At 40.0% G+C, this 22,590-nt stretch overlaps 1 protein-coding gene across 3 annotated transcripts in view; it reads left to right on the top strand.

Moving 5' to 3' along the window:
- Positions 1-1,487: 1,487 nt before the first annotated feature.
- Positions 1,488-22,590, top strand: part of slco3a1a (solute carrier organic anion transporter family member 3A1a) — a 36,047-nt gene continuing 14,944 nt past the window's right edge. Inside the window, exons 1-3 of one of the 3 annotated variants that reach the window (XM_030731276.1) lie at positions 1,488-1,733; positions 2,770-2,955; positions 7,494-7,950. In XM_030731276.1, the coding sequence (XP_030587136.1) occupies positions 2,797-2,955; positions 7,494-7,950 (616 nt within the window). In that variant the 5' untranslated portion in view covers positions 1,488-1,733; positions 2,770-2,796. Of the gene's footprint in view, positions 1,734-1,920; positions 2,067-2,312; positions 2,956-7,493; positions 7,951-22,590 lie in introns of those variants that run through there. The other 2 variants (XM_030731277.1, XM_030731275.1) reach the window with 2 other exon arrangements.

Below are 22,590 nucleotides of genomic sequence, written 5' to 3' on the forward strand. Positions count from 1 at the left end.
ATTTTTTTTTTTTACAGTGTCACTGGTTAAAAAAATACATATCTGTTGTAATTAGATTAGATTAGATTAAACTTTATTTCCATCAGGGAAATTAAAGTTCCAGTAGCACTTTTACATTATGGGCCCACGAGCAAGCACAACAGTATTCAGAAATAAACAAGCAAATGATTAAATAAATAAACAAAGATGCAAGAAAACAACAAAGACAAAAGGAAGATATAAAATGTCTATCAGATGATGTGGTATTGCACCTTGATATTACACATCGGAAAGTATTGCTTTATGCTACATTTTGTCTGTGATCAGGTTAAGCCTGCAGGGACACTTGCTATAATAGTCTCATAAAACATCCTGCAGATGTTAAAAGACAGTAGCCTCCTCAGGAAGTACAACCTGCTCTGTCCCGTCCCGTACAGGTGATCTGTGTTGCATGTCCAATTGCTGAAAGTTTCTGCTGTTTTTTGTCATGAAAAAAGTGCATGTCACCGAGGCATTCTGAATGTCTTCTAAAAAAAAAAATAAAATCCACAGTTACTCAATTACCAGCTCATGTCCGAGACCTTTACGTGTATTGCTGCTCCTGCTATTGCGGCTGTATCCAAAACTGTGCATAGACCCGTGCAGAAAATCCTAACAGCCTTTACACAACATTCATCATCGTGTTTACTTCCACACCATGATCATCACATTATGTGGTTACATTACATCATAGCCACTCCATTACCTCATGCCAGAAATGCTGAGCAGTATAATCCAATGATAACTGTTGGAAAATATTATGCAAACATCGCAAGTCCTGCTATATATTTAGCAAAGCAGTGTTAAAGCAGCTGCAAGGTTTAGTCAGTTATTACCTCCAATGACTGGTACTGTTTTCACACTGAGAGTTGGCCTGTGTGTGTGTCATCCTGGCAAAATGTGGTCCAAGAGACATCTACTATGGCGAGAAATACCAAAAAGATTATTCCAAGTAGTTTGGCAGGTGTTTACATACTTTGTGTGGATGGATTTTTTTTTTTTTTTGTGCAACTGCACAGAGGCACAGTGGTGAGGTGGTAAGCATTATCACCTCAGAAAAGTTCCTGTGTTTGAATCCAGTCTGGGGCCTTTCTGTGTGGAGTGTGCAGGCCAAAGACTTGCATGGAGTTAGGTTAACTGGTGATTCTAAACTGGCCGTAGATGCCAATGTATTGGTCCTGCCAAAGACTGGTGACCTGTCCAGGGTACTGTACCCTGGCTCTTGCCCTATGACAGCTGGGATAGGCTCCAGCCACCCCCTGCAACTCTGACTTGGATAAGCAGAAGAAAATGGATGTATGAGTTGCAACTGTGCAGGAAAAAGTCAGAAAACTTTAGATTGAGGTCAGATTTGGAAATATAGGCTATACACCCATGTTTAGCAATCTTCTTAATTTATAACAAATTCCCAATATGATGCAGCTTTATCTTTAATTTTAGAAATGCATTGCTGTGATCCCATTACAAGATGGTCTCAAGTTTCATTAGTCAAGCAACTCATTTAATCTACAACTATTTTGATAATTGGATAACTGTTGAAAGGATAATTCAAAGTACAGCTGTCACTTTGCCGTGAGTTGCCTTCAGTCTGCTCACTTTAGCGAGTTTATGACAACATGTGAGGGTGTTTTAAAAACAAAAAAAAAACTGACCCATTACAGCTGCAGGTTTGGGAATGAGACACTAGCATTTGGAGAGGCTGCTTTCAGTGACAGGTAGGCACCTTTTTAGTTTTCCATTATACTAAAAGACAGTCGGTTTGTCTAACAAGTATTTTATGTCTTAGCCTGTTTTCCGGTACTAAAATTAGAAATGCATTATTGAATTAAATTAGCGATCCTGGCTAACTAATCTAGCTAGCTAGTGAAGTTAGCTAATAGCTGGTTTAGAGCACAAGATGGCGGCGGCTAAAATGCGAAATTTTGACGCTTAAAAAATAGTATGGTTAAAGTCACGGTGGCTTACTCTATTTTTTAATAGTAGTAGTATAAGATATGGTGCGCTTCATTTCAAATATGTGTCTTCATCACGGATGCATTTTCTCTTAGGTAAATAACTTAAACCTGTAGTTAATACACTAATCCATTTATCAGCTAGCCTCAAATCAGCAAAACCCTCATAAGAATTAATGGTGTAAGATGACAGTATGTCATATTAAAGTTTTAAAGTCTTTGTTAAGCGTCAAATACAGAAACGAGGCTCCACAGGACTACTACAGTGGAGGCAAGTTGAGAGGAGTTGGTACTGCTACGCGGCGCCTCTAGGGCCGTGCTTGTGCTCGCAGAGGAGGAGAGTAGTACAGAGAGAGGTGGGAGCGCAGAGGCAGGGCAGTCGCTATGAGTGAGGGATAATGACAGACCGGCACGGCCGGAGTTTAGCAGAAAAATAAGAGCCCTCTGAGCAGAATCTAGAACCGCCGCGAAAACCCACTAAACCCCGCGGCGGAAACATGCGTTCTGACAGAAATTTGCGCGTCCGTGTTTCACTTGTGCCTTTGCTAACACCTTCAGGGAGTTCACATGTTTCTGCGCGTCGACAAGGAGGCAATGTTTAGGCGCAGACGAGCGACGGAGCCCCGCGGAGTTTGGATGTGTGTTTGGTAGCTTGTCAGATGAAAGAGTACAGTTTGTTGAATCGAGAGAAACCGCTTCAAGGAGCACCACGAATGTAGCCTCCAAGGGGAAAGGCGAAACACTGTACCTGCCAGTGTCTTCCTTTGGTCACCCTGCTGTGTGTTTCGGTTTCTCGTAGTTCTGTGAGGCTAACATATAGGAGAGGATGCAGGTGAAGAAGCAAAGGGACTCGGACCGGAGCGGCGGGGACATACTGGAAGGAGACGGCCTCCGCAAAAACTCTTCATGTTTCTCAAATATCAAGATATTCTTGATATCGGAATGCGCCCTGATGTTGGCACAGGGCACCGTCGGAGCATACCTGGTGAGTGCAACACAACCCGAGCTCATACAGGACTCAGACCGCCTGCAGTGTTACTGTGGACCGAGACCCCTGCTGCAGTGGGTGCTGCTTAGATTTGTGATTACTGGGACTAGGCTTTTACATTTGGGGGGGTTCTCCTGCTCTGCATGTTTTTGACTAGTGCAGCAGAGCAGTGACAGGACAGAAACCTGCCTTTTTCTCAGTGAAGTCTGCCCTTTAGGACAGATTTCATACTGCTCTATTTTACTTGTTTTTATTATGAGGAAACCACTAGCTGTTTGTCACTCGTGTCTAATTTATCTCTAATGTATAACAGCTCAAACTAAATCGTCCTTTACTATCCACCTACCAAAGGATGACTTTAAACATCTGGTTAGCTTTAGTAATAATAGCCTAAACCTATTTAGAAAGACAGTATTCAGCTGACTTGACCCCAAATGGCATTCAAGGTCAGGCATCTCCACTCCATTACTCTCTATTACTCACTCTTTTAGGTTTACTATTACTCACACGAATAACAGTAAGTATGACAAATAAGATAATTAACATTTGGTCTTTTCTTATGAATCCTTGAAATGTGTATGATGATGGTTTGATGATATTTGGAGTGTTACAGTAAAGTTTGAAAGAACACATAAACTTCTAATATAGATTTTTGTCAGCCAAAGCTGCCTGAAGTGCTCCAAATTATTCCTCAAAGCGTCCCACGGGAGCTTTCACAGCCTCAGGCAACCACTGTGAACATTTAGTTTTGACATTAGCAATGTTTATTCTCCAAGAATTGCCCTGATTCCTCAGCTTGCTCTCAATTATTAGGCAAAACCCTAAATATCTTGTCCATATTTGGAGTGGAACATCTTATCTTAACTCTTACTGAACCTGCTGAGCATCAAGCGTCCTGCGGCTCAGCACTAACAGAGCACAGTGGTGCCACTCGGAGTCAGTTATTGGGGGAGCTTCCTCTTTACTGTTTATTTCAGATTAAACAGGCAGTTTTTTTTTTTTTTTTAAATAGCATATTGGCTTTGGACATCTGTTCAAACAGGAAAGGAAAGATACACCTGCAGGGGAGGTTTGGAATCATTTACTTAGCCAAACGCATCAAGCTTTTTGGCCTGCCTTTGTTTGTTAAACCCATGGAGCTGATTTACATGGAATATCATTTACACAGACGGGATGTTAGGTACCTGGCTTAGTGACAGTCTAATGAACTGGTGTTGACCTGCATGAGCTAATGTAGTGTCTCTGATTGGATGAAGGTGCTTAAGAGTGTTTGCTGGCAGCGAAGGGGCAAAACTCAAATAACATGGCCCCCTTTGATTTCTTTGAGCTGCTTACGGCACAAGACACTTACAGTAACAACATGCTGTGTGTCCGGATTTAGCAGCTTCACTGCAAGTGAACAGTTAACCTGCACAAACACATAAGAGTACACATGTATATCTGTAGTCAGTGATTTATTAGGCCTGTTCTTTTTAGTTGTGCAAGTGAAAGGAGGGAATTAACGGCTTTGAGTCTGAAGCAAATAATGAAAGATTGTTCTAGGCAGTTGAGTTCAATGGTCTAATGCACATTAGGGCTGCAGCATTTTTTTTTTGTTGTTGTCATTACTAGAAATTTTACGATACCAGACTAGTAGTACAGACCCAGAGATATTCAGTTTATGATGAGATATTACAAAAAGAGGCTGCTAAGCCTCCATTTGAAAGACTAAGACCCGATTAATGGTAGCATTTCCATTGCTTCTGTTTGATAAAATGACAGAATTGATTAATCGATTCCCAGAATAGTTGCAAATTATTTTTTATTCACTGGATTAATTGACTAATCATTTCAGTTTGGTGGACATAGATTTTGAATCACAGTAACAGAGTATTACATGAGATTAAAGTCCTGGTTTACAACCACACCAAAGCTTTTTAAATTAATGTATGTGCACTTAGGTTATGGGCTCTCAGTAGGTAAACAGACAGCAAATCATCTAAAGTATGGGCACCAAAAGTAAAAGGGTCTTTTGCTGCTGATTTTTGATATCAGTATACCACTTCTTTTTGATGCTACGGACAGAGCTCTTCAAAATACCATATGCAGTCCAGTTAAAGTACCTTTATCTAACCTTCAACCTGCAATAAGCTTCAGCTCCATAAAACAGAGTGGGATCTATTCTAATAGCAGAAGCCTCAGTTATAAACAGCTGCTGTGCCATCACAAATGGCACCATTTCAGCACTTTCATGTCACTGTTAAACCTCGCTGTGCAGAAGTGACTGTCAGCAGTGAGCAGCTTTCTTTGGTGTGCTGATAATTAAATGCCTTGTCAGTACATCCTGAGAAAAGTTGGGCTTCATCGTGCTCACATAAAACTTGCTTTTCTGTTATTCGATGGGATGTCAGCATGACAACATTTGTTTTGTTGCTGTGAGACAGATTTAAACAGTTCCACAGTCTGAGTTTAGATGGGGAGAAAATGTGGCTGTGACCACTGACCATTATGCATTCATGTCAGTTTTTCCTGTATATTTTATGCACGTTGGTAAGAAAAGTCATGGAAAGCTGGCTGTTTAAGTCAGAAACAAGTTGAACCTGCAGACCGGAGTATGACTCATCCAAGAGGGTTTCCACTGCTGAAACTGTCAGTCACAGGTGCTCACTAAGGCCCTCCATAATGGGATGAGATGATGTGGTGGCTTTATACCCTCTGTTTCATTGTTAATGTCTGTGTCAAGCTGCAGCTGTTATGTTAACAGGTTGTTGGGACTCAGTATTGTTTCTAACAGCTGGGTGAAACAGGATTGAGTTCAGAGCCCAGCTGGGCAAAGCCAGCCAGGCATAAATGCAGCCCATCTAGTATGTTCACATTTCTGAGAAAGAGCCACCCAAGGGGCAGAAACGTCATGACTCATTCCGAAGTTTTCCATCCAGCAAACTTCACTGAAGGACTCCGGCATGAACCGCTCCCAACAATCATCTTCCCTGCACTTTGATAAGTAGTGAAGGAGTCACTGCAGTTGTGTCCAGAGAAGTGCAAAAATGACCTGCTGTCACTTCTAACTTCTAGAAGTCAAAGAAGACAACTTATTTTAAACTTGCATGACAAAACAGATCGACTGTGTGGTTTTTGTTTTTGTTGGCAATGACAGTCTACTTACCTGTTGTGCAGTATTTTTGCACAAGGGAGCAAAGTATAGATAATGCACCCAGCAAAGCCACAGATCTGCCATACAGATTGCAACGTACATATAATTGTTTTACTAAGACGCAGTGTGTTGAGAGGTCACTGAGGGTTGGAGGATAGATGCTAAATGCAACAGAAATTGACAAAATAATATATACACACGCACATATCCTACATGCTACTGTTTTTAAAAAAAAAAAAAAAAAAGCTGATGTTTCAACATTGTTTCTCCTACAAAAGAAACACTTGAAATATACAATGTAAAGGAAACATTCAGAGGCATTTGCATGGGGCGGTAGTTTTGTCAAATCAGTTCCACATTTAAGCCTAAAGCACTGTGCCTCTTGGAGCCACGAAGATTATGTCTGCATTAAAACTGCTTATAAACCTAAATCAACTGTGTACATTAAATCACCATAATTACGAAAGAAATGTGTAAAATGCTCCAGCAGCATAAACCACAGATTGGCTGGTGTTGCCCTGTTTTCAGAAGAGGATGTTTGTGTAAGTAGAATCCTTTTTTTTTTTTTTTTTTTTAATTAAAACTCAATCATAACTCCTTCATAGAGGCAGCTGGGAAATTGTGGTGCCCTTTTAAGGACAGTTTGAGCCAAATATATAAATAGCATTTTATACTCTGTAAATGTGCCGCTGTGGTTCACATTGCACAGAGAGACTGTTCCCACAGATCACAAGCACACATGTCCTTGCCTCACAGAGTCTTTACTGAGATATCATGACACGCTCATGTCTGACTAAATTTAAAGTCTGTTTGTCTGTCTTTGTATATTGCGACTATAAATGTGGCCTCACGGTATTTAATCACTGCCCTCTGAATCACATTTGACAAACAGGATTGCCCAAAAAACAATTCTAAACAACCTTTCTGTCGTGTTTGCTTCATTTAGAAGTTACTGGTAGGCTCTAACTCTTGTGTGGATGACAGCTGGTGAAAGAGAGGAGCCATGGAAGTAAATGCTGCTGTGCCCAGCTAATCAGAAACAGAGGCCTGTTGGCTGGGAGGAGCCACAGTGTGGAACATCTGAACAGCTCGTTATTCAGGATATTCCAGTGGAAAAGCACACTTTAAAGCAGTGTGACTGATGGTGGTGAAAACTCACATTTGTACCAAAGCATATCCAAAAGAAACAAGCACAGACCCCATTTAGATCCACTAATAGTTTATGTGTATTTTACAATTGAATAATCATGCTGTCTTTAATGCCTTTTCTCTTGTTTTTACCTTACCCAGATATGTGTTCAAATGTTTAACTTAGTGGCATTAGATTTCCACATTTTTGCCTTCATTCTGCATTAGTCCCATGACCCTATGTTTTATTTTTTTTGTCCTCTTGTTGTTTTAGGTGAGTGTGCTGACCACCCTGGAGCGGCGATTCAACCTGCAGAGTGCTGACGTCGGAGTGATAGCCAGCAGCTTTGAGATAGGCAACCTGGCACTTATCCTGTTTGTCAGCTATTTTGGGGCCAAAGCTCATCGGCCCCGTCTGATCGGCTGCGGTGGCATCGTCATGGCACTCGGCGCTCTTCTCTCAGCTTTGCCTGAGTTTCTGACAAATCAGTATGAGATAGGGGAAGTGTGGAGGACTAACGAGGGTCGGGATGTTTGCTCCAACACTAGCAGTATGGTGGCTCAGCAAGCTGAGAAAATTGTGTGCGAGAACAAGGCCAACACCAACATGATGTACCTGCTGCTGATCGGAGCCCAGGTCCTGCTGGGGATTGGAGCCACACCAGTGCAGCCCCTGGGGGTTTCCTATATTGATGATCACGTAAAGAAGAAAGACTCCTCACTTTATATAGGTGAGCCATATTGATAATTCTTAGTCTGATCAAAGGAAGGAACGTTTGGCATAACAGATGCTCTTTTTCAGCAACACACTGATTTCCCAAGGAAATTAAACCTGTACATTTGTTCATCACCATCAGGTGTAGTGTTTACATAGCTTAAGTCAACACATTATGCATGTGCACTTTTCTACACACCATCTCCCTTTGTTCCCAGAACAGGCTTGTTCACGTGCGTGACCAGGTTGAATACATCTTGGAGCTTTTTAATCCCCATTTCAGCGGTTTAGGGGGTGAAGAGGCCAGATATGGGTGAATGTGTGTCTGCTGTGTTTGCTCTCCTCTCTTAAATCCAAGATGCTGCTGATGTGGCTGGGTTTAAGTTGAATTCAAAGTGCTTTCTGTGCAAAAGTTTGAATGCACAGTGGCGGTTTAGAGATACATATTTGCTGTGATAGGTATGTTTTGATACTTTTGCTCACAGAGGGCAAATTTATTATTTTTTCTGGTTCTGTTTGGAGCACATATAGAGCTTTCCAGTTTACACGAGATGCCTTGTTTAATCACACCTAAAACTGAGGGTTTACAATTTGTCAGTTTGACCGGTGGGGTTAGTGACCAGCTTTCTTTGGCTGAGCTACCATTTCCACTATGTTAGGCTAACTAGCTGCTGGTTCCTGGTGCATATTTACTATATAGAAATTAAAGTTTTATCATTGTATTCGCGAAACAAATATAGATTTCACTGACTAATAATTATACATGGTTTATCTTTCCTGTTTACCTCTGAACCACAGGCAAAAATCCCAATCCAGCAGCTTGTCTCCATGTTTTGACTGTGCCTGTAATTTGTCGTCCAGACTCAAACATCAACCTTTGATGGAGTGGATGACATGTGTCTGAATAGCAGGCAATGTTTGTTATCAGTGTGCAGCAGAGACAATGAGAGCCTGAATGTTGGATGAGTTCAGGCTGGTACACACCCTTCCTGATACATTCGCACAGCAGCATGCTGTGTGGCTGCCCTTTGTCACTCATATACAGATGTGACCTGTGGACAAAGCCAGCAGTGTGCTTTGTAATCTCATGGCCAAAGCTGATGTTCTTGATTGCCATTCATTGTGTCTTTTTCAACGTGTTTGTTTGAAACAATAAACATACAAAGTATCACAAAGGCTTTGACATTTTCACACTGCTGCGTAGTGGCTTGTAATCAGTTTATAGTGAGAAGTGGACTGTGAGTGATTGAAGTTTGGTAGGCACAGGGAGAAGAGATTTGGTTCTGCCTTCCTCTGATAAGCTGCTAGGAGAGCTGGAGGAAAAATAAGCGGTGAGCAGCGAGGAACAATGTGGTATTGAGTCGTGCTCAGCTGATTGTCCTAATCCTTCTGCTGCAGGCTTGTCATGTGCCCTCAGCTCCATGAATGGTGTATATTGTCTGAAATTCTGTTGGATTTCCTTTCATATTCTGCTATGTTTTTTGGATTATTCATCAGTTTACTTAAGCAATAACACTGTTGAGGCAATGGCACCATGCTGTGCTTCAAAAGACTTTGTTGCTGTTTCAAAATGTTTGCTTAATTGCTGCAAATTTTAAACAGATTGTGTAGGTTTTGTCTTTGACTTGAGTCAAACACACCTTTGAAGACCGTCTATGGAGAAGGCAAATATAAATAGTACAAACACAACATATTCACTTTTTTGGGGGTTTTTTGTTTTGTTTTTTATAAACACATATGGTCAAACTGTAAAAGTTATGTAATGCTAAAAAACAAAACACTTGGTTGAACAGATCAAAACTAATGACTTTAATTGGCAACAAGTCAGTAACATGGCTCAGTTTAGAAAAGATGGTGAGGGTGTCCACTGCTTTGTGAAAGTCTGAACTGGCAAACGGTTCAGCACAAAATTGCTGAAAAAAAGTAATTTATTGAAGATGAGGATTCAAGAGGAAACTTATCCTGTGGTCTGACAATCAAAATTTTACATTAGTTTTGGAAATCAGGAGAGCGTATCTCCACTATCCAGCTTGTTGTAAGTGCACAATTCAAGACAGCATCTGTGGTCATATGGAGATGCATAAGTGAAGGCTGAGCAATATATACAGTATACAGCATATAGGTCCAGCCAAATTTTAGGATAAAGCCTTTCTTACTCCAGCAAGGCAATGCCAAACCACAATCTAAAAATGTTACAATTGTGGTAACACAGCTAAGCACAGTTGGGTGCTGAACTGGCGTGTCTACCATCCAGATGTGTCACACATGAGTAATTCAGCAAGTAAACAAGAATGAACAGAATATAAATTTTACAAAATTACAGCCCTTTTTGTCAGTTCGCTGATGTTTGTGAAGTGTTAAAAGAAGAGGTGATACACCACAGTAGAAAACCGGTGTTACTGGATAACAAATTCAAATAATTTTGTTTTCAAAAATGAAATGTCTTTGTTTCAACATCTTTTGTTTCTGTACTCTGTAAATATATGGTTTGCAGATCATCAGTTTTTTACTTTTTTCAGTTTCTTCAGGATTATAGCTCATAGACCACCAAGTTTTTTAAATGCTTTATTTAAAATTTTAACACGTTTCCAGTTCTATTCTTTCTCAGCTGCAGAGAGGTTTGCAGAGTGTTTTGTTGAAGGTTTGGTGGGGATTTTAAGCATGGCTTGGCAAAACGGTTACAAATTAGAGAGGAAAACGCCTGTCAAGGCTGCAACTGTAAAACCGTACTTTGACACGTAGATCTCACAACTGTGGCAGGTAGACGTGTCATATTAGCACATACTGTAAAGCTTCCTCCACTACTGCTGCTGTCTCTTTTCCAACAGATTGAGTGTGCATTAGCATGCTGTGTGGCATGTAGACACTTTCACATCTTCAGGTGTTAAGAAATAGGGAGGATCTGGAGCAAAATAAATATGTTTCTATGTATTGTTTATCTCACTATCACATCATTTTAAGCTCAGCACTGGATTGAAAAATATCCTTGTTCACCGTGATTGATTATACTAATCTCTAACTGGTGTTTTTATCTCAGCACAACTGTTAGCCTTTGTAGTTGTCAAAAACACATTTTCACCCAGTGATGAGTTATTAAATTAGTCTGAACTAAACAGCCAGGTGAAGAGTGCATGCCTTTGAAGGAGGCAGGTCTGTTGTCATGTAACAGTACAGTGGTTCAGGGAGAGTGTAGCATAGAGGCCTGGAGAAGAGCCATAATTACAGAGTTAGGCAGGAATGCCAACCAGCCAGCCGTGAGGTGGGTCTGAGTGGGCTGGGACGCACATGCATACCACACAAGCCTATGAAAAACAACTCCTCCAGAGGCTCTGCCTGCCTACTTTTACTGTGTACACCACAACAGACATGTCTCTACTGTTTTAACAACTGTAAAACATACTCAAGCAAGGTCTGCTTTGACTCTTCAGAGAGCTTTTTGTCTCTTTCTGGTTAAGATAGGTTTCCTGTCATTGTTAATAGATTCTTTTAGAAGCCTGCATTGTTAAGTGGTAGGCTACATGTTCTACTTAAAAGTAGAACGTGTTCTCAAAAGTGGTCTCAAGAAGCCAGCTCAAATCACATCACCACCTCAGTCGAGGTTTAAAAGCAGAGTCAAACATCATCAGGTATTTTATTGGATGCTGTTGTCTTGGTTTGTTTTCCCAGCCTAGATGTAGCCACTTGTCGCTGGCCAAAGGAAATAAATAGGATTGGACAGATTGCGTCAACAGGATCTCTATTCCCACTGCTCCATGACCTTTCACTAGTCACTTCTAATTTTGGCTCTTCCCACAGGACCCCCAACTGCATAAATATACTGTCCAAGACACACAAAGAAGCCTCTAGAGCTGATGTTGTGTGTCATACTAACTTCACACAGCTGTCTGTCCAGGATTTAGATGCTTTAAACTGCCTCAGATTAAATCATAATGTAAAGCATGTGGTTCCTGCAGTATTGTACACACAAGGGTCAAGTTTTAGTGTAGGAAATTAAACTACAACTTCTGCCATTTCTGGGGCCAGACAACTTAATGTGGCACATTCAGGAAGAAATATATAGGTTATAATTGATTGATTTCATTTACAGTGCCTCTTGTCTTTGCAGTTCAAATGTTGTCTATCTGCATAATGAGAGAACACTTTTGCAACAGCCAATGCAATGTGCAACAGCCAACACTGAATACATCATGAAAACACTAATAGGAAAAGCATTTGTTAGCTAGCTTTCTGTGGCACATTAAATAGGTTTTAAAAAATCTGTCAAGATCAATGCTAAAACTTGTAGTTCCTGTATTTAATTCCTGCTGCTAACAAAATCTGTCTGAGTCACAGTTATAAGCACAAATTTTCCCTCCATCTAAGCTTTGGTTAGGGAAGTTCCTGGTGACTAATTTCCTAATTAAGTAAATGGGTGGGAAAAAAGATCAGACAAATCTACAAGTATAAAAGCAAAAATAGTTCAAATAGAGCTCAAACATATAAGGTTAAACATTGTCCATACAAATATTGCATGTGTAATCACACGATTAGTATCAGATTAGTTTGCTGAGTATGGTTAACGTGGCAGTGCTAGCACCATAGATCATTCAGCTGGCACCAGCAGCAGGATAGCTTCCACACGCATGCACAGAAAGTGGTTGCGCATTACTATTGTGATTATAAGTCATATAAATAGCAGCCTACATTTAAATATTCCTCTACTAGATCAAAATACTGCTAAACTGTGGTGGTCTGTGGGGCTGTCACCAGTTTTACTTTCCACTTTGTTAAAAAGAGACAGCAACGCCTCTCACTGTGTAAAAGGAAGCTGTAAACAAGCAAAGAGCTGTGGGTAACTTTCACAGCCACATCATACAAAAGACTTATACCAGGATAGTTAAAAAAAAAAAGTATTTCCGATCTTTGTACCAAACAGTTTTGTATTTTATCTTCAGACCTTAATTTTTTCTTTTGCCAAAGGTACTGTTTATTTAAAACAACTATCCAGCCATTTTCTAAATATATATTTTACCATATTTGTTCACTTTAGCTGTTCAGACATAAATTAGCTTCAGATTTGTGAGGAAAACCGATCGCAGTCGTTGCAGTGACAAAGGTCCCAGAGAGAACCTCGAGAAACTTGTCAGCATTCTTCCTAAAATGCTGTGACTTCAAACCACTGTTGCAGTAGGGCGTTTTATATAAGCTACTTAAACTCAGCACATGGTAATGTCATCTTGAAGGATTAGATCCTAAATGGGTTTTTCCATCCATGCTATAAGCTGCATGCAAAGTTTGCCTAGCAACACCAATTTGGTTTATCTCAAGATGATAAATGGTGTTCATCAATGAACCGCTGCTTCTCTGCATCACTGTAATGAACACTATCTGTCCGCCATATGTGTCAGCATGCAACCGTCTGCTGCTCTAAAGATTGTTTGACACAGAGGAGTTTACAGTACATTGAGTTGCAGGCCCCGATGCAGCGTACACCCCCCCTGCTCAGTTACTTCCAGTCTGGTTCTAGAGGCTAGAGAGGGCAGTGAACACAAGATTATCTTGTATCCAACTGGTCAACAACATGCCGTCCCAGAGCTAATCACTAATTAACCCCTGAATACTCTGAGTAGTACATCAAGTAAAAGAGTCAGAGAGGAAGCAAGCAGACATAATACAGAGCAGCGGGAGTCTGCACCCTTAGCAGTGCTCCAGTTTTGGTTAATGGGAAATCACTATAATTGATTAGCAACTTGCCCAGAGTGAAAGGTTCATTAAATTTGTGTAAAGGGAGTTTGATGTGAGTCTTCTGTCATTCCTACCTCTGTCAGTTCTCAGTCCTGTGCAGTGATGAGACAAAACGTAGTACTCAGTTAATAATTATAGAGCTGGTGTTTGCAGACACTGAGAACTGATTGAGGAGTTTGTTTATATACAGGAATCCTGCAGGGCTGGTTTGAAAAATTATCTCATAATGTTTAATAAACTCTCAGTGGTGTGGACTTGGCACAAGGTTGATTTGTAAAATTCCAGAAATCTGCTGTGTACTACTCTGAGAAGCACTCGTCATCTGAAGTGAGTCACCTCCCCCTGTCAATCTGTTGTTTTTGTGTGATAGTACTGCACTCATGCTGTAATTATTCCACTGTATGTCTGGTTGGGCAGATCAGATGTAAATATACAAAGTTTCACTTATTAAAATAAATTGTTATAACTTAATCAAATTTAAAGTTTAAAAGGAATCAAATCAAAAAGAAAACCAAAAAAATGTGAAAGGTTCATGTTTAGAGAGCATCATGAGTGTATTTATTTAGTACCATTTAGTTTAGTTAGTTATTGAGCAAAGAAACATGCTATCAGCAATCAATTGACAGTTTACTGAATCCCTACAAAGCTGCTTTACAGACCTGTGTACCTTCAGAGCAACTCCACCCTCAACTGAGCCCAATGTTTAACTTTTAAGACTACAGTTATAGTTCAAATAGTCACATACAAAAACTGAGTAAACAGATGAAACAGCAGGCTTGCTCTTGAAGCTGCTTGTTCCCCACAAGCAACCAAGAACAGTGTTAATCATGCTCATGAGCGCCTAACATTTGCAAAGTTCGGCCCATTCATGACAGTTTATAGTGGGTGATACTGATTGTGAAGTACAACTTTTCAGGTTGAAATATATTTTTGATCCCTCAATTAGACTGTCACAAGAGTGAGAAAGTGTTAAGTTTGACCTTTGAATAAGTATGTCAGATGATATGGATCATCACAGGATGACATGATATGAAACCATCAGACTGTATCACTGGAGCCTACTGAGCCAAGTGCTGATTCTTCTGGTTATCGCCAAAAGAAAAAGATCTGATCTTATTTTTATTTTCTGCACTGTATCTTTAGCTCCCTGCTACATTCCCACTGTTTTGGCCTTAACATGCTCGTAACACCTTTTCCTCTTCATCGTGAATCCCTGTGGACTCTGTAAAGCTCACCCAGCTGCCAGGCAGTCTTCTAGAGGCAATCTGGGTCAGGCACCGTCACCGCTGATTAAAAAGGGGATTTTTTTTCTCTCCCCCCCCATCTATTGAGGGAGGAGCGCTGGGATAAGAGGTGGGATGAGACAGATCATAAACACAGCAGCATCAACAGACTGTTGCCACAGAAACGTCCAGTTGTTAGGCTTCTTTTTTGGGGGGGGAGGATATTGAGTTTTTCCTTTGCCACTGCTGCAGTGGCTGATACAGCCACTAGTCTGATCTTAAAAACAAAATCACACACAGGGACAGGTTTGATTGTCAGCTCCCACCTTTGACTTCCATACCCTTAACTGTTCTTTTTAAGAACTTAAAGCAAGTCCTCACCTTGGACAAGGGCTTATACGGATTCACGCCGCAATCTTGGCTGTACCACAAATCCCTAGCCTCATTGATTGAGCGGTGTGTAAGTGGTTGCTCTGTGGGCTCCTAGGATTACAGAGAAGCATGTTCAGCGCTTAATCCCCATATCAGTGATGGCAGAGAGTGAAGGATAACAGTGCCTAATTAAATGGACTCTGATCAATAGGTAGGCAGTAATCATAAGTGACTGTTTGATTCAGTCAACCTTTATTTATTTCTCTCCAGTCCCACCATGTCATGCTCCGTTCAGTAGGTATGAATCAAAAGGTTTCCTGAGACACTGCAATTGGTTTTACATTAATCTCTATATCTGCAAAGAAACATACAGAATCTGAAAGGGGCAAGGTTTAGATTTAGGAAGCTTTCTGGTTTCGATCATATTTGAACAGGCTTTGGTTGCCTGTTGCTCCTTAGAGCAAAATGGGGATTATATGATTGCATCTGTCCAAGTTGCACTTAAACCATTTGCTATAAATGATTTAGCTTCTCCATTCATTAACAGTGACCATGAACAGTTCTTGGCCCAGATATCTGCTGGCTTCACCAAAATGTTGGCCGTTGTCCTCAGAGGCTAAGTCAGCAAAATGGCCAATTGGCTCCCAAATTGGATTGACCATATCCTTTTCCATTTTCCAGAGTAAGAGTCCAGAGTATATTGAATGATTAATTTCTGTTCTTTTATGTGTGGGGAGCTTAAGATTAATTGAAACAAAAGTCAAAGGATTACTTTTTTTGTCATCTCTTGTTTTTTGGACTGCTTGTCCAAAAAAGAAGAAATACAAGTTTGGGTCTTTGGAAAAAAATGTTAGTGTTATGTAACATTGTTATCTAACATCACAGACCAAATGACTAAACAGTTAAGTAAAAATCAACAGATTAATCAGTAATAGCAGAAAGTTAATGGATGTTGAGTAGATTTTGGTTCTTATAGCTGATTAAAATTGTTATAAAATTTGGGCTGGATACTCAGATACTGGCCGCCTATCAGAGGTGAGCGTGCCTCTCTAAGGTTTAATTTTGACTTAGACTTAATAACTGTAGATACACTGATCTGAGTAGAAGGCCTAAAATAGTAGTACGGTCAGCTCCATATTAATTAAAATAAATTAATTTACTCATGGTGGGCCATGAATCAAATCTCACCTCAAAGATGAAATAACATGAGTTCCACATGGTGCAATTTTTTTTACTTCAAGAATAAGAGAGTTTTAAATGGGACAGAGTTCAGAATATGGATGGAAATATGGGATATTTAACACATTGCTACACACAGGATGCACACATCTTTTCCTAAAGAAATGTTTGTCTGTTGCTGATTTTAGTTATTGCCCAAATGCTTTGTCTTTTATTTGTCCTCAAAACACTTCTTTCATCATATCTTCCACATCAGTTCTCCTTTTCCTCAGGATGTGCCACAATTAGTTTATTTGATGGCAGACATGATGTTGTACACTTGACTGTGTTTTATATGCCTGCTTCTCCCATCCTGGAGAAAAGGGAAGACGTGCTGCTGGCATCTTTATTCTAATAATTAGGCCAAACCACCTGCTCAAGAAGCTGTTACCAGCTGCTGTCAGAGTCCAGAACCTCTCTGTGCTCCTCATCTTCAATAGAGCAGCTGCAGCTCTCCAACAGAGAGCATATACATGCTGGTCTTTTGCCCCTTGCCTTGATCCAGCCAGCCCACTGCCCAACAGTGGAGACTGTGTCTAGCATCGTCTCAGCTCCAGCATCTGAAAGTTGATTACAAACAGATCACTGTATGACCGGGCTTCACTCTGTTACATTAACTCCTACACACCATCTATCCGTCATTCTCTTCTTCTGTCTCTTTGTGTCTGTCCTCCTCTGCTTACCCTGCGTTCACAGACTTCACAGTCTGACCGAGTCCTCTGAGCTTCTAGCGTCACATCAGGGCTGTGTTTGAAACCATGCCCAGTCTGCTTATGTAATTTTACGGCACAGAAAGACCATCATTATTGCTGTAACGGCATTCAAAGCATGCATTACAGAAATATTTGGAAATTGCAATCCTGCACAGAAAAGGCCTTACTGATCATTATACTGATAATTGCATGGTTACTAATAAGGATGATTGTTTAACTAACTGGGTGGGTGGATTTAAATCCATAGGACATGAAACAAAAACAAATGCACGTCCGTCAGACCCATCCAATGCTGGTGCCACTTAGGTTAATGAGGGCTTTCACTGCTTCCTGGAACAGTTTGATGACACAAGGTTAATTGGACTCAAAGATTAAGTTATTGCATTTCAGGTTAAAGTAGCTTACTGTCATTGACCTGCACGGATTACAGACAGACTGAGAACAGAAATATATACAAGAAAGCATTTAGCGCGTGTTTAAACTGGGGAAAGCTTATTTGACAAGAACAGAGACATGAACATAACTATACCTTAACATCTGACAAATATTGTCCAAGAAAAAATATAACTTAAGCTACAAACCATTAGGTTTAACTTTTATTTTGGCCTCCCGTGTTATGAAATATAACTGTGTGTGTGGTCTTCTCATCAGCGTTAGTTTCAAGTTTCTAAGTTTGCCTTCTGATTCAATATTTATTCTGAATCTTCAAAATGAGGCTAAAATATGAAAATGAAAGCTCCCTGTGATAATATTACTTTGTGAATTATTTTGCTGATATTATACTGAAGCCTCAGTGTCACATAATTAAGCTTGCAAATTAGATGAATTTTCAAAACTGGAGTTAAACATGTTACATAAGTGTGTGAATTTTATTGCGGTGACAGATAATTTACAGGTCAGGTAATAAATCTAACTGAAATGCAAAAAAAGCCCCTTGAGAGACATGTTGATCTGTAACCTGAGCAAATCCAAGCAGGTCATGTGTGCGTGTGTGTGCCTGGGTTTGCCGTACTAATTAGCATATGTACAATAATTAATACAGTTTAAGGTTCTCCACTGCAAATATTTTAATTGCCAAGTATTTTGGACATTTGATCCTCAGTCCCATTTAGCTGTTTCTCCAGTTGGTCTCTTGTCCCACACAGATGAATTTCACAGTCTTGGATTGCAGCTGGTAGTCTCTGCTCTGTTGTTCAGCTTCTGGGAAGCTTGAGTAGTGGCACATTTAAGTTTGTGTTATGGTGGCCCTTCAGACCAAGGTGGCCCAAGGACTGTCGACAGCAGCTGCAGTCCAAGACTGTCAGAACGAGAGATGCATTGAAGAAGCAGCTGGATGATATTGAGGACTGCCAACACAGAAATCTATGAGCCAGCTGGTAGCGCAACATGGAACAGGAAGGGCCAGGGCTAACTGGTTAGCAGCTACTGGTTTTCAAAATAAGAGCAAGAGGATTGTCAACTGTTGACAAACTAGTAACGTAGCACCATTCTTTCACAGAAATGAAAGGAGGGGGGAAAAAAATGCATGACTCACCTTTTAGTTCCACTGATTGAGCAGGTGACTAGTCCTAAGGCTTTGGTCCTCATTGCATTGTCCTGGGTGCAAACCAGCTCCTGCATTCCACCCACCTCTCCTCCCTCCTGTCTGTTCTACACAGCCCTGTCTAAAAATATTAAAATTAGCTGCTGAGTTTGCTTGTACAGGTGTTAAAATATGTGCAAGACCCACCGATGTAAAATGCATCTGTGGAAAACACTGCTAGTAGATCAATAGAAGCATGCTTTTCGTACATGTGTGTCTTGGCTCTTATGGACTCTTGTAGAAGATAGAGTAAGAATGTGAAAAGCTCAAACAGCTGAGGAGACAGAGCTCTGACCATACCAAGAGTTTCTGTTGCTGTTGTATCATGAAATACAGCTTTTTAAACATATTCCCATTTTTACGTTCTTCCACCTCTGGCTAGGTTTTTTTTTTTTTTTTTTTTTTTTTTTTTATTTAATAAGCATTTCCATGGTCCACCGTGTATCTGGGAGGAACAAAACCCCCACCCCACCCAAAGGTTTAATATGATGGCCTCACTCTGTCTTATATAATGTATGAGGTCCAGATGAGGATTTTTTTTTTTTTTTAAGATTAAAAAAGCATTTATTTCTATGACAGGCCTTCACTGTTCCACCTCTGTCTTGTATCTCACTCGATAAAACCTTTTTTCTTTTCTCGTCCCGCTGCACAGTGTTTTACTTAAATGATTTTTCTCTGTATTGTCATCTAAAGGGAAGTGGCAGCTCAGCTGTGCCAGCTTTGAATTATAAAAGAAGACAAAGAGCTGTCTGGCACAGATGAGCTAAAAAAAATAATAAATTTATACCTCTCAGACATATAACATTTTGTATGAGAATTATAAAAAAAAATCATAGAATATAAACAGTACAGCTATATGTAGGGATTATTTGATTAATTTACAGCCTATCTGACCAGTACCCTCAAACCATGTGATATACAGTTTATTCTCATAAAAGAGAGAGGCAGCACATTTGAGATGCTTGAAGATTTGGCAGTTTTGCTTAATTAAAACTTTTCTTTATTGAAGTAGTTGCTTATAGATTTTCTTCTGATTTGATTAATCATATTTTCATTCATTTGCATTTTGGTGCACTGCATATTTGGATGTGTGTGTTTTCTTTTATTACACTTTTGGTTTTTATCTGGATTATTTTTCTAGTTTCACAAACCTTTTTTGGGGATATAACACCAACTGAAATGCAGTCATCTACTTTATAAAATCTGAAATCAGTAGAAATTAAGATAACTGAGGAGTAACATACTGCTGTACAGCTGCATGCACAGTAAGCTCGCTGAAAGTCAACCAGCTACATAAAAGCATCCTGCTATCAGATGTCTAAACTCATATCAGGAGTCGGATACAATAGACTGATAACGTGAGGATGTGAAGCCTTCAGCGAGGCCCCTTGTTGACCACCCTTTTTAGGCCACAACCTATCTGGGCTTAAATTGAGCCGGAGTCCAGATTAACGTGACGGGGTGTTGAGGGAAAAAGACCTGCTGCAAAGCTGGTGTGTCAGCCGGCTGCAGGCCTGGTGGAGCTCTGCAGTAACCTCCCCACTCATCCTCAGGGTCAGAATGCTAATAGTATTAAACATGTCCTCAAGCTGCAGTTTCTATGTAGCTACCATATGGCAGTCAGTGAAACCATTTACACACAAGCTGTCTGCTCCAGTTCAAGTTGGAGCAAGTAACTGTTTTTATATCAGATCTCAGCTGGACGTGTGCGAAGGCTCAGTTTCAAATTTGAGATGATTTGACGTAAGCGGAAGTTAAAGTAGGATGATCCTGATGTAATGGCATTTGAATGTGAGTTGAGAGCCTACTTTGAGCTGTGGCTTGTTATTTAGGTCATGGCTGTTTAGAGTTAACAGGTTATTATTGGGTACATCTGACCAGCTTGGGTTTTCTTTTCGTCTAGCTTTCAAAGTAAGTTGAGAGCCAGTCAGTCAACAAATTGAATAAGTTCACCAACTTTGGAGATTTTGAATTCTCCATCCTCTTGAATAAACCATCTAAAAAATCTTTTGGAATAGCTAGAAAATGATCAGTAGTCATTTTTAAAGTTAATTAACTGTCTAGAGTCAGTGAGACTTCCTGCCTACAGCGAATGCCGTTTTTCTTTGGCAAGTGATGCTGACGTTGATGCTAAAAGCTGGGTGGGTCGAGGCTTCGCTTCCTGTGGGGAAAGCTGCCGTCTAATTCTGTTAGTACTTACTTATGGATCACTGAAGATTTGGTGGCCATTAATCTCCTTTGTACCTCATCAAAATAAGCTTCACCTCAGAGACGACTATGGCATGACTTGCCTGTTTAGTGGTAATCCTGTTGGCATGAAGAGGCGCTGAGTTTACATAACTCAGTATAAAGTGGTGAGCCTCTTTGCATGTTTGACATGTGTCATGCTTAATGATTAAGTCTTAGCCCATGTCAGTAACAATTTATTTTGCATAAATTAGACAGTTTTGCGTCAGCTAGTTTGATTTTTGTTCAAGGTTTAAATACTAGGTGTCAACCAAATGTTACAGAGCAGCAGTCAGCAGGATTAAAGTGTTAGTGGTATCATTTAAAGATGGAAGTGGAAGTGGTGTTTCACACACAGACTGTGAGAAATGTAAGATATTAATTTAGTTCCCCTTGGAGTGGCTGAAGACAGATAACTTTGAGATTGAGATCAGATGTGACAGCATTTTAAAAAAACTAACACTTCTGGTCAAACAGATAAGATACTGCGTACTTGCTGAGTTCCTCTTGTATTTAAAGTTTTCCTTATTTAATTATTTATATTTTCAGAAAATTAGTACTGGTAATGGATCATTATGGTAATAACATCCTGCAGGTATAGCATGTTTGCCTGTGTTATTAGCAGATATATGGGGCTGTAAAATAAGAACATTATGACACGGAAGTGGTTGAATAGCTTTTTACTTATAAATGATTCAGGACCTGATATCTGAATATGCTTCTTTTGAAAATGCATAAAATTGCAGTGGCTTGTGAGTTGTGTAAAATGTCTTTTTTTTTTTTTACAACTCATGTCGAGATGGTGGTTGAAAAAGTCTGTTTAGTCATGACAAATTGAAGTCACAAACCAACTAGAGACACAGTTCCGCTGTGAGGTCCAGGTTAGAGCAGCACACGGAAGGACAGCACACACCTGTTTCACAGCAGCCAAGAGTGAAATCGGGTGTTACTAATGACATTAATTAGGGTTCTGTTCAGTTTAAGCACAGTACCTTAATTAATATGATTAGTAACACCTGTGTTTAGGCCAGGTGATAATCCCGGAACAGTATTCAGTCATCAACCTAATTCTGATAGCACCTTGAGGTTGTAAATCTTGGATATTTCAAATTTTGAATGATTTTCACTGACTGTTAACCAATGTAGAAGATAAAAAAAAAAAAAAAAAACTTATGGTTTCTTTCTTTATCATTGTGCTCCATTCAACTGACTCAGGAAATGACACAGAGCAGATTGTGTGCAGTAACTGCTCTCAACTTCCATGTCTAACTTGTAGTCAGTTATCTGGCCAGGCAAGAGCAAAAGGTGGGACAAAAAAAGCAGCTATTAAGACACATGGTGACGTGTGCTGAAAGATTCTTACATTTTTCTGTCACAGGCCTTTAAAGCAAGCTGTATTTTATATTTTTGCCTGTTACTACAACAGCACCTAACCTCAAAGGCTAACGCCATGCCAGTCATCAACAGGTTAACCAACATGTTGCCAGCATGTATCCCAAGCCAAACAGTTTCTACCACCAAATGGACTGATAGTTGTACTCACCGGCCACTTCATTAGTTACACCTTGCTAGTATTGGGTTCAAGATAAGATAAAATA

Source organism: Archocentrus centrarchus, chromosome 6 (genome assembly GCF_007364275.1).
Source record: "Archocentrus centrarchus isolate MPI-CPG fArcCen1 chromosome 6, fArcCen1, whole genome shotgun sequence".
Taxonomy (NCBI): Eukaryota; Metazoa; Chordata; class Actinopteri; order Cichliformes; family Cichlidae; genus Archocentrus; species Archocentrus centrarchus.